Source organism: Cephus cinctus, unplaced genomic scaffold (genome assembly GCF_000341935.2).
Source record: "Cephus cinctus unplaced genomic scaffold, Ccin1 Ccin1_scaffold0330, whole genome shotgun sequence".
Classification (NCBI taxonomy): Eukaryota; Metazoa; Arthropoda; class Insecta; order Hymenoptera; family Cephidae; genus Cephus; species Cephus cinctus.
The window spans coordinates 3,549,168-3,561,394 of NW_014333027.1; the positions used below are offsets into that span (position 1 = coordinate 3,549,168).

A 12,227-nucleotide genomic window follows, 5' to 3' on the forward strand; every position below is an offset into this window, starting at 1 on the left:
GGGGAGAGGCGGTGTCTCGCTGTTTCAGAGTCCTAGGTTTCTCCCAGTCGTTTCGAAGACCTTCGGCTTTATCCTGTAGTTATAGCTGTACTCTACACTTGGGAAGACCACGCGATTCCCGACGTTCTCAGGACCGATTAAAAAACGTGAACCAGGATACGTTCAGGGGTTGAGGCAGCAGGTACATCAGCAACACCAGGAGCAACGAGGAGTCGATCGTTTAAGAACTTTTTTCGGAAATTCGCTTAATAATAATAATAATGAAGTCATGTATGTTAGCATCTTCGTTACAGCGGGTTTACTCACGTAAGATGCTTAAGGAATTGCATAATCATTAATGGCACTGCACAGCCGATAGATCTCTGACATAACACTCATCGTCACTCGCTCTGGGAGCCGCCTGTAAACATGTTCCGTGTTACTGTAGATTTTCACCGAGAGAGGTCTCCGTGTACGCGAAGAACGCGGAACTGACCTATAGGCATTTTAATATCTCATAGCGTTGCGTCGCTGTAAGGTAATACGTTCTAGACATTTGTATGGTATATTATTGCGTGTAACGCTGCTAAGAGAAAACTTGTCCAAGGTGGATCGTATCCCTAAATGATTATATTATCTTGGATAATAATTTCAATACAGGAGTGTACTTTCCATATACAATAATTAGAAAATCTAGTCGTTCTTAGATTTTCTATTGGTCATAGCTTCTTATATGTGTATCATGTTATATTATTCTAATAATAGTTTCCTTCTTGTGCAGATACTCTTTAAGATTCGAAATAGACTGTATCAGGGAACTGGTTTCTGCCAGGCTCATGAATAGTGAGTATTATTTGGTTGAATCGATATAAATGTTAGAATACGTGTACAGATTTTATTGGACAAATCAATATTAGTTGTGTCGTCAAAATCATAAGACGATAGAATCAGTAATACATTAACCTTGTGTTATATACGTGATCATAATTATCTTCGCTATCATTTCGTATAACCTACACAAAAGTTTTCTTCAGGGTTTGGCCTTGGCTGAGATTTCTTTTTTAGTTCCGCGAATGCATCCTCGACTTTCATCATTGTGAAATGAAATTCCTATAAATTTGCGTTATAATAACGATCTTAGTATAACAGAAGGCAAACTGGCAATTGCAATATCGCCTCAATGTTACTGGAGACAATGATTTCTCGTATTAAAGCAAAAATCAATATATCTGTTGAACGTGTTTAAGTTCTGAGTGCGTCGATATCATCTCAGGGACAACGAACCAATGACACAGCTCGTGCGATAATATGGTCCGACGAAAATAGCTGGTCGTGTGGAAACTTATAAAAATGTCATTTCGCAACTAATCTAATAGTAAAGTTTGTAACTCCACCGGCAGGATCGTCGGCTCTCGTGGCTCCGTGCTCTCGCATGCTCGATATCCCAGCGAATTAACGGCGGGAGTGGAGGAAAACAAATGCGCGTTTCTAAAAATAACCACGGTGGCTTCGAGTCTTCGCCGCGGTGCGGCGCTGGGCGCGACGTGAATCTCACGAGGCGCGAAACCTTCGGAAGGTCCGCAGTTCGCGTTCGACTCGCGTCTACAGTGCATGAATTTGAGTGATATCGTCACATCGCAATTTTTGCCGTTTCGATGTTTTGTCGTCACTTTAATTTACGCTGTCTCATCTTTGCGCGCGCGCTTGATACTGCTGTCTACGTAAAGGGTGTCGCGCGAGCAATCGCTGCTGTGTTGTGTCAGGACTGTCAGAAGTGTGTTTTAAAAATAACAGAAAAGAAATATTTGCTGAAATACCACCAACATATCATCAGACTGAACCTCGTTCTGTTTTCATAATTAGGCCACAAGAGTGACGCACGATTATTTCGAGTGAAGTTTTGCACGAGGTAAAACTCGAACGGTTGACGTTTAGCAGTCGTATATATATATTTTAGCGTCTTATTGATGTCGATGACGACGCTGCTGTGCTTCGTGGTGGCCATTTGTGGTTGCACGATTTCACCTTTGTAGCGCGATGTGAGCCTGTGGGACACGCGAGCTTTTTCCCTTTCGCGGAAATTCTGCTATCTATTACTTTAATGCGCCGTTCGTGTGATATTTATAATTTGTCACGCAATGCACACGACCCTCGTTATACGTATCTCGTTTACGATTCTCTATCTCTCTTTTCCGAAGTTCAACCCACTTCGCACTCTGGTCAAAGGTTTTGATTGTCATCATAGCAGTTGATTATTCGGACTCTTAATTTTTTAGAATTATTTGAATTGCATAGACATTAGAGCGTTAACTTTATCTGCGAGTCTTACTAGCTGTAGCGCTTCCGTTCAGCAGGTTTATCGATCTGGTCGTGTATTAATAAATTAGAGGCCGAAGATTCTTCGAAGCTGGCATTTCTACATACTTAGATATGTGTTAAAGGCGTCTGACACGGAACGCTGATCGAACGCGCAACATCTATCGTTGTTGACATTCTTTTGGCGCTTAACCATGTGGCTTAACCCTGCCATGGCTTCACTCTATTGACTCAAAAATATTTATTTATGTGGGACAGATCTGTTTTCTTCTCTCAGCTGAACACTAAAACGGTCAATCTGTGTTTACTCGTTTGTAACGGAATGGACACTCTGTCTGTGCTCGTCGAATGAGAAATGATGGTTGTGGAACATAAGCACGTGTTTCTCGCATCCAAAGACCTGGATGAATGATAAATAGTTTTTCATAATTGTAAAGGAAGAGGTCGATGACGAGGTAAGTCGATCCGCTAGCTCGCTCGTTTGGTAACGTCCTTTAGACACGTGCGACGTTTAAAATCAAATTCGTATCTTGTCTACACGAAACCATGACCATCCTTACCAAGTCACTTGCGCCCGACTAATACCCGGATTAAATTAGACGTTCGTTAACACAAGGCTTAGCTGAGGTTTAGGGAAGACAGTGGTTTCCGGCACGTTTTCAAACTTTGCATCGCAAACAATTTGTCTTGAATCACACGTCGTATTTGACTGTCGAGCACAATATTCACCGTTCATATTAGCATAATCTACTACAGAGCAGACAGTGCAGTGAACGGATTTACGCGGGTAATTTTAAATGTCTCAAAAGAAAGTGCCAGGATTAGTCACTGCGTGCTCTTTATTCGTCTAAGCACGGCGACCGCTTCTGCGTAGTTGGAAAAGATTCCGCGAGATGGGCGTTGAGTGCGTTCACTCCCATAATGGAAAATTGGTTTCGCGGCAGTAAGGTTAATCGATATTACCTATTTTTCCTACTCGTGACAAGAAACGTGTGCTTGTTTTACAATGCTAAAAACTCGGAAATATTATCTTAACAATAAAGCTATTTCAATCTTTGGAGAGAGCGAGAGAGATAGAGAGAGCTCTCGGACAAGAGAAATGTATTCATCGCGACTACAACAGCCTTTGTCGAACATAGCGCGCATTCTTGAACAATGAGCCCTTCTCCCGCTGGAGTAAAACTCTGTAAGTCAATATAGCCGTTCGATTCTCATGGGCAATGTGCGTGCACGCGCGGTGATACCACATGTTTGTAGGGGTTGTAGGTGGACAGAAATAAATCGAAACGACAAGATATTTATCTAGTCTCACGACCCTGTATAATTGTAGTAAGGTCAGGGTCTGCGGGTCAACGAATGACTTCCGATAGGTCGAAGTACAAGTGTTACTCGGAGCATGCATTTAGAAACTCCGCGTCATCGCGTGGAGCCTTCGTTGCGTATGCTACTCTCTCTTTTTTAGTCTTGATCGCGTCATCGACGTTCTTCGCAAATCATTTGTTTATATAGCGATTATTCGTACAGTATGTACGTCCAGTTGCGGCCAGTTCATAAAATTTCAATGCGTCCGGAATAAAGATCCAAATCCTTTTATATTTTAAGCGAAGGACGTCAGCTCGGCGTAGATGTACCTACTGATAACGAATCTAGAACGTGAATACCAAACATAGTCTCGAGAAACGCTATTCTTTTTTTTTTTTTTTCATTTCGGATAGCATTTGAACATCTGGAGCACTTCAGTATGGTTTCTCTTGACATACGAGATGGGACAGACCCCAGGAGTTTTTTTGCAATTGATACGTTCAGCGCAACCCAAGCGTAGAGTTCGAACCGAAGGTTGGATGGATTAAGACTGCTAAGGTGGCCAGTCGGTACTCTACCGTCGCTGCCTTAAGGCTCTAACGGTGGACGCGTAAAATGTCGACGGGGGTTCGGCACGTGTCAGCAGTTCGGTCGGATCGCGAGTGCGACGTAGATTTTTCCTTCTCGACGTGGCGTCATAATTGCCCCAGGCAGTCTCTTTAGAGCTTGGAGTCTCTCCCAAGTTCAATATCCGACTGATAGTTTCTAATAGTTCTTCGTAGTCATAAAGCATTTGAGCAGACACAGTAGAGAGGACAATTGATCATGAATATCGATAAATCCATCACCTCCGTCGATATAGACATTCATTTGAGAATTCGTTTGCAATTGCTTCCAGATCTGAAAAGATTCTTGAAAATGAAGCTACGGTCGCACGCTGACTCGTCTGATAATCTGTGTGACATGTCATAAATCGATTTGTTCGGAACGATATTTTATTCATCACAAGCGTCTTCACGGTCGGATAGGTTACGTCACGAACTTGTAGCCCGAGCTGCACGAAAATAAGAAAGCATCAACGGAACATTTCAATTTCTTTTCCGTCGCTTAGTCATAGTCTGAATCCGCCCTTAGAAGTCTCACGAGGACTGCGCAGCTTGAACGGCCATGTGGAATCGGCACTTGTCGCGGTCGTAAATAACACTGGCATCCGACACATATTGGGCGTTAGAGTCTATCGATCGAGATATCGTATGTAGTTGACAGGCGTGTTTAAGTAGGAGTCAAGAAATTCCAGACACACAGGGAGACGTTCAAGTCCAAAGTTTCTACACGAATGCAGTGGACGAGGACCGCGCTGCATTGTTTCTCCAATGTTTTTCTATATATCATTATTAAATGTCTGCCCAAATGATGCTGCTAAGTTTACGGATACGTCGGCCGCTGTATCGAAATAAAGTATTCTATATTTCAAGTCTCTGGGTAGCTGTCAATTTCAGGCTCCGAAATTAAGACGATCGTTTGAGCTCCAAAGGTCCCTTCAGGTTCTGCCTTAATAATCGACATGCACTGTTTTACGTGCACCGTATAAAAGATAAGTCATTAAAAAAAAGACTCTGGCGAGGAGCGCACGTTTTCTCTTTTTTACTTTGCGCTCCGACTACAGAAGTCTCTTAGCTCCGCCGCAACGGCGGACGACCTGTTGACGCGGCTGTCGACGAGCCGAAGCATCGAAACGATAAGGCGGCGACTCGCTTTTGGTCACCGTGTAACGTCGTATCGTGGAAAGCGTGGGCGATAGAATTGTAACGGATCGCCAGTGTCACTCAACCAGCTTTCGTTAAAAATATATAATTTCCTTTTTTAGGATTCTCGATTAAAATTAGCCTCTTTCGTTGTCGCAACCTCATCATCAAATAAATCTATATTTCAAGTTGACCTTGAAATTGTTTCTTAGTGCGAATGGGCAGGCAGAATTATTCGGTGGAAAGTTACTGAAGGTTTATCGCATCGAGCTCTTTTACATCGGTAAACAAATTAACGTTAACCTGTGGTCGGGATATTTCTCTTTGGCCATTTGGACCCTCGAGCGTTGCCATGTGCCACCATAGGAGTGTGTACCTGGTGAACCCGTAGATGACGTCACTCGAGTCATTCCCACCACTCAGGGATAGTCACGGAATCAATTTACGCAATGAATGGTGTACTCTAAGAGCAGTCTTCTTCTGGCCGTACATTCCTTCATCCACCGTGCTTGTAAGATACATGGCTTCTTCTTTCTCTTCTATTTCCCTGCTACTCGGACTTTTCGATGGAATCGTTCGTGTTTCGTGAATCGACGGCTGTTCCCATTTGTACTGTCGATTCCGAAATCTACAGTTACGTGACTCTCTGGTATATTCTTGAGTCTGCTTATCGGCGATTTTATTAAAATTTTGTCAATTCGTCCGGTTGGGTTCGTACGGAAATATATCTCAATTTTCTTCATCTTGTCAATGGCGTGTCCTTTTGCAGCAAAGAAAAATAAGGGATTCGTGAAAGTGGAGCAATAAATTGCGAAAAGGAAGAAAAACGCTGGCGTCAGGAGCGATCGCAATTTATGTACACATGTTTATAGATGTGGATGCATTCCTTTAAATGCTCAACACGCATGCGCATAAGCGACACAAGTATCCAGCAGCGAATATCGAGATGGCAGCGAATAGAGCAAGGTGAGACCGCGGAATGCGAGGATTAAGTGCGTCTGCACTCCAACGCACAGAAATACCGACGACGTATCGGGGTACGTTACGATGAGATCCGTCATCGCGTCGCGTCAGATCGGTTCGGTGCGGTTCGGTTGGAACTGTCTCCTCGGCCCACCAAGAGTCAGGTTAGCCCGGTCCACCACCGTGAATGCATCCATTACGCGGTCGTTGGTCCGTCCCTTTCGCATATCTTTCAATGACAAAATGTCCTTTTCCAGTCTGCATATCCGGAAACATCGGGTGCCGTGAGGCAAGTGGAAGACGTTACGATTTTCCTTCTACGTCTAACCTAACCTAAAAGTTATTGGTCCGAGGGACCTGAAAAAGATCTCTATTAGGTATATCCGCACTTACTTGGGTCTCTGAGTGCAAGAGTCTTCGTAAGTCTCACAGGGCAGACAAAGACTGTGGAAAGCAAATTGTCGACTTTATGGTCCACTTTGAATCTATGCAAGATCTATATGTACAGACTCCTTTATAAACCACTGTAGGATCAGACAGTATAACGGGCAGCGGATCGTTTTGAAAATAGTCCACGAACCGGCTTGCAGCGACAGTTACATGCTAATTATTAATAGATTATCGATCCGTTGAAAATACGCATTATTTCCGTCTGTTCACGTGGAACGGGGATGGACAGCTGCCGAATCCAAAATTAAGATGGTACTTTATAGCTTCGTTTCCTTTTTTCTTTTTTTTTTTTTTTTTTTTTTTTTTTTTTTTTTTTTTTTTTTTTTTTTTTTTTTTTTTTTTTCCTTGTAACTCTCTTCTGCTCCCGTAGTTCTCACTTGGTTTTTTCTTTTCTTTTTTTTTTCCGGCGATCGCTCGACGTATCTCAGACTTAATCACGCCGCGTAAATAACCGCGACTGATTTATTTTTATAGTCACCCTCTAGAGTCAATGAGAATTGGACTAGTGACAAAAATGTTCTCTACACACGCACGGGAGTTTCCATTAACGCGATAGATCTTTGAGAAGTGGCGTATACTATTGATCCATATATCTATAGATCCGAGTTATAGTTTGCGGCTATCAGAATTTGGCAGACTTCTTGCGGCGTTCTTTGCTTCTTTTTTTTCTTTTCTTTACCGTCCTTCGACATGGGTTGCTCGTAAGGCAAAATAGTTAACCGGTCGGTACTATTATCGTACGAAGGAGATTCGCCGATGTGATGTCTTCTGAAAAGTTAACCTTGTTTCGTTTTATTAATTTCAAGAGAGGACGTTCTTCCTGTTGTAGCTTGGGTCTCCAATATTCGATCCCTTCTTCATATTTTCGAACTCTTGGGCTTTCGACCTCTTCAAGCTTAGCTGCTGGCTTTTGTGCGGCAGCAAGGACGACTGATTAAGGACAAAATGAGGCTAAAAATGCTTCCTTTTTTTTTTATGAAGCGTTCAAAAATTTTAATGGCACCGGTTCAAGCACCTCTGCGGTTCGCCAAAATTAAAAAAGAATTTCGCTTACGTAAGCACACCTCCCCCGGCGACGAGGAAAACGGCGCTGACAACTCTATTTTTGCTCGGCAAAATGTCCTAGCGACGTCCCTCTAATGAGTTTCGCTACTATTTTTTGAGATCTGTGAATAAAGGCGTGGCTCTATTTTCGTCAGGAATCTGCGAATATATATATATATATATATATTCCTTCATCTATCCTTTTTTCTTCGTCTCTCTCCTATGCCAGTTTATACGTATTTCTTCTGGCTCTTCCTTATCATCTTTCCTATAATTCTCAGACGCTCGTCCCTCTCTTATCGAACCGCACGAATTTTAGGGAAGCAGCGATCCGCTTAACTTTTTTGTCGATGCGTCAAATTATCTTTCTTTGAAGAACTTTTTCAACTGACTTTCGCATACATACTGTTGCAAGCGCGATAAGATAAATATTTCATTGAAAAAGTTCTTCTTCGCTTTCATTTTTCGCGTGTCATCGCGTGACGATCTGTTCGTTGGTACTCGATCCAAAGGCAGCTTATACGTTATCGTCGCCATCGTCAAATAGTTGCAAGTGTCACACAGGCGTCACCCACTAATCCTCTTTTCCAGATCAGTGCCGAAAGGAAAAGCCAAAGGAGGAGCGCAGGCTGAAAGATTCGAGGAAAGGGAAGACTCGTATCATAAGCCTCCCGTGTATTCTCGCCCTTTGATGTTCCTCGTGCCGTTTCTCTGTCCACTTTAAGTCACATCAATATATACGTATGTCGACGTAGGGACCAAGTATTTGCCCAAGTGGCGACGTGCACAACCGTTAAACCCGCTGAGGGTAGAGAAAGTGTAATTTCACGTGACCACCAAGAAAGCGCATCGGATGCTTCGTAATTCAAAGTGTAAGTTTTCGTGAACGTCGGCAAAGGGGCTGCATATGGCCCTGGATTATGGTGCTACGTACAATATGCACCACAGAAATCAATTAGGTATGTATGGCCTTGCGTGATTTTGACTCTTTTAAATATTTCCATTCGAGGGCGATAAAGTTGCATGCTCCATCCACGTTCGAGCCCCGTCGAAATCTCTCAATTATTTCTCTATTGTTTCTACATTACAGTATCACTGTAGCGACGTCTTCTACTTGTACGTTGAAATGACCTTATCGCGCGCGATTGCCTTTTGCCTCTTGCGCAACCTGTATTGCACACTTCCACTTCCATGGCCTCGCTTGCTCTATTAATAGACGAGAATTTTGTTGCGACTCAGGAATTACGCAGAGAAGGCACAAACGAGATATGATAGGAAGACGGTCAAGTTATCTCGTGACGGATAACATATCATTAAAAGTGTTTATATTTAACTTTATCAATATATATATATATATATATATTGATAAGCGATTGTCCTGTATATGTGTATATATAGAACAATTGCTTCTGGATAAATAGAAAATGAAATGCCCTTAAATGAGAAATGGCACAATGTGTTTAACGGGACCGCCAGCACGGTAATGCACGTTCGACAGATGCGCGCACAAAGTACCTAAAATGTTTTTCGATCGTTCACCTCGATAAAGGTACTTTGGCATTCTTTTCCACCTGTCTCCTGCTTCTTGATACTTTGCAGTTCATCTCGTATTTTTTTTATCTCTTCCGCAAGACAACTTCAAGGCACCGTTTCGTGTTTGACACACGGTTGGGAGTAGAGGATCTAGTGTACACAAATGTCATGCTATATATAGAGGGTACCTTCTAATCTTAGTAATCGGCCACCGGCCAGAAATACAAACCGACGATCGAGCGTATATGCTATCTTCTCTCTTTCTTTTTAACTTCTCTGTGCGTGGTTTGCTATCATTAGAACTGCGCCATAGCTGTTATCGTTGTCACTTTTTTTTGTTTATTATTGATTCTTAATAACCATCTATAAAATTATTTGGAGCTTCTAGTCACGGAATTCATATATCGTATTTCAATTATGTGCCGCAACGAGTTCATCGAATTTATAAATATTTCTCCGTCTTTTAACCAGGCAAGGTTTAATCGGTTCTCATCTTGGGATGCAGCTACGAATGCTGCGCGTTCGCACGCACCCAGACGCATTTCCAGACACGTGGAAGTTCCGGACGGGAATAAGTTCGGTTTGGTACTCGTAGTGTTGCTCGTATTTTTAGGGTGCGACTATCTAAATTTGTCACAAAGACAAAGCCGGTGGCAAGGAGAGTTCAACAAAGTGAAAAAAATATACGTATATAGATTACATAAAAATTGTGTATGCTCTCGTACATGTGTAATTCGTATACTATAATTTATGTACGAAAAACATGGGCATATATAATTATATGTGAGATATCAATATTTATCGAAAGGAATGATTATACGTTCATCGAATAAATTTTTTTGTTTACGTTAACTAATTATCGGTCACGCGGTGGATCCTGGACGAGTGACTCGATTTTCATTAACAAAACATAGAATGGGGAAGGGCTGGATTTATTTACGACAGTAGGGTATCCGTGCGATAATACTTGGGACTACTTCGTGGCATTGTCTCTCATTTCAATATACAACCTCTTAGTTAAGTTTATCCCCACGATCCGTAACATTGACTTATACCACGACCCAAACAGTTAACTATGCAATATCTCTCCATTGCTTTCTGCATAGCAGAGCTATTATCCGCGAGACGACATTTCACGTGGTATATTTGTGTCTTGTCTCATTCTTCTCAAAGTTACCATGTAAACGGGGATTATAAACGAGGTAAACAATCTTGGTAACAATGTTATATATTCATTGGTATCGTCAAAGACATTACTTGGGGAAAACGATTGGATGATATTTACATCGCATGACGCCACAGACCAGAACGTTTAATTATTCAGATATACTGTGCGGAACCGATTTGTAAACAACTGTATGTCCGGGACTGGAACTGCCGAGGGTCTTCGGCTGCTGGTCTACTGCGCTTCTCTATGCCGTTGCGCCAGACGTGCGCATAGCTATGATGTCCGATCATGCGTTCCAGTTTTAGGTCTACATCTATTTCCACTGTGGCTGTATCGCTAGGATTCCTGAATTCCCTGCGTTTTCGTTGGCCGCTTCAAAGAATTTCGGATGAGCAGTTAGTTCGGTAACTAGCTAGAATTTTCGGATTGCTCGGAAGACTAATAGAAGCCAGGATTGTGGGTTGAGGTTCCTATTTTAGCTTGAGAAACTTTATCAACGTACTTTAACCTTATCTTAAGTAGGGACGATAGATGACAGTGGCTGCCACCCAGCTGTCTCTACGACCTCGGTCAAGCTAGCACCATCACAAAGCTAAGTCATAATTTAAGGGCTGATTTTGCAAAATTTAATGATTCTTGTATTTTTAAAAAAGCTTGTGGCGGTACTAGCCTGATATCCAGTTGGCACCGGCACAGCGTAAAATAAATAAAAATTGTATTGACGTGGGAATACGTTACGTATTAATTAAAGGCTCAAAGGATAGATACATATATTGTTTCGTTTGAATTGACTCTTTCACGAAAACCAGTAGACCATAGGTATAGGTTGCCTGTTCCGTAAATCATCGAAATCTCTTACGAATTAAAGGCTCTCGAAATACCTTAATGCCGAATCTGATGGTCAACCCCTTGAGGGTTCAAATCATTCCCGCATTGGAAATGCAGTCTGTATCTCTCGATAGGAGCAGCACTTCCGGTTAGGGATGGCGCTAAAAACTCTCTGAATTAAAGGCTCTCAAGGTACCTCGATACCGTATTTATTGCTCCACCTTTAGTTGGCATATATCAACCCTTGACCGCGAATACAGCTGCATCTTTCGATGCGAACTCTGCACCCTTCGAGGCCATTCCGACTCGGAACTACAATTCGCATTGAAAGATATAGCTGTACCGCTGGTTAAGGGTTCATATATGTCAAGGGTGGACCATTAATTACAATGTACAATAAGTCGTTTTTTTATTTTCCTTTATGGCGGTGCTAGCTCGATTGAGGTGTTAACGTTGGATAATTCGGACTTTAAGTGTTGGAGAGACTAAAATTTATTATTGTTTAGAAAACAGAAATTGCTGAACCAGACTTTTAACAATGACAGGTACGAGACAAGTCGTGTGGCCGGGAGTTGGACTTGTATGACAGATTCTAGACATATTTCATACTAGTGTCGGACTATAAATTGTTATTCTCTTAAATTACGTCTGTTGACGATTTGAGCAATTGTTAACAATTGTTTGAGGGCTGTTAATATAACTCGTGTATTAATATATTATCAAATGTTATTAATACCGATGGTTTCCACCCGAAAAGCATGAGTATCAATAATATATAAATAACTGATATATAAATAAAATAACTGACCTTTCTCGCACTAGGTAGAATACGTAAAATAGAATATTATATATTACCTAATGTTATTATTGATCTCAATTTTTAAGTAAAATATTAAGTG

General features: G+C 41.8%; 1 protein-coding gene across 13 annotated transcripts in view; it reads left to right on the plus strand.

Moving 5' to 3' along the window:
• Positions 1–12,227, plus strand: part of LOC107266848 (histone deacetylase 4) — a 94,572-nt gene that overhangs the window by 41,297 nt on the left and 41,048 nt on the right. For 8 of the 13 annotated variants that reach the window (XM_015737777.2, XM_025084051.1, XM_015737783.2 and 5 more), the window contains exons 1-2: positions 1,564–1,888; positions 8,391–8,758. The exons of 2 other annotated variants lie outside the window; for them this stretch is intronic. In XM_015737777.2, the coding sequence (XP_015593263.1) occupies positions 8,707–8,758 (52 nt within the window). In that variant the 5' untranslated portion in view covers positions 1,564–1,888; positions 8,391–8,706. Of the gene's footprint in view, positions 1–1,563; positions 1,889–6,111; positions 6,309–8,390; positions 8,759–12,227 lie in introns of those variants that run through there. 3 more of the 13 variants (XM_015737778.2, XM_025084047.1, XM_015737788.2) reach the window with 3 other exon arrangements.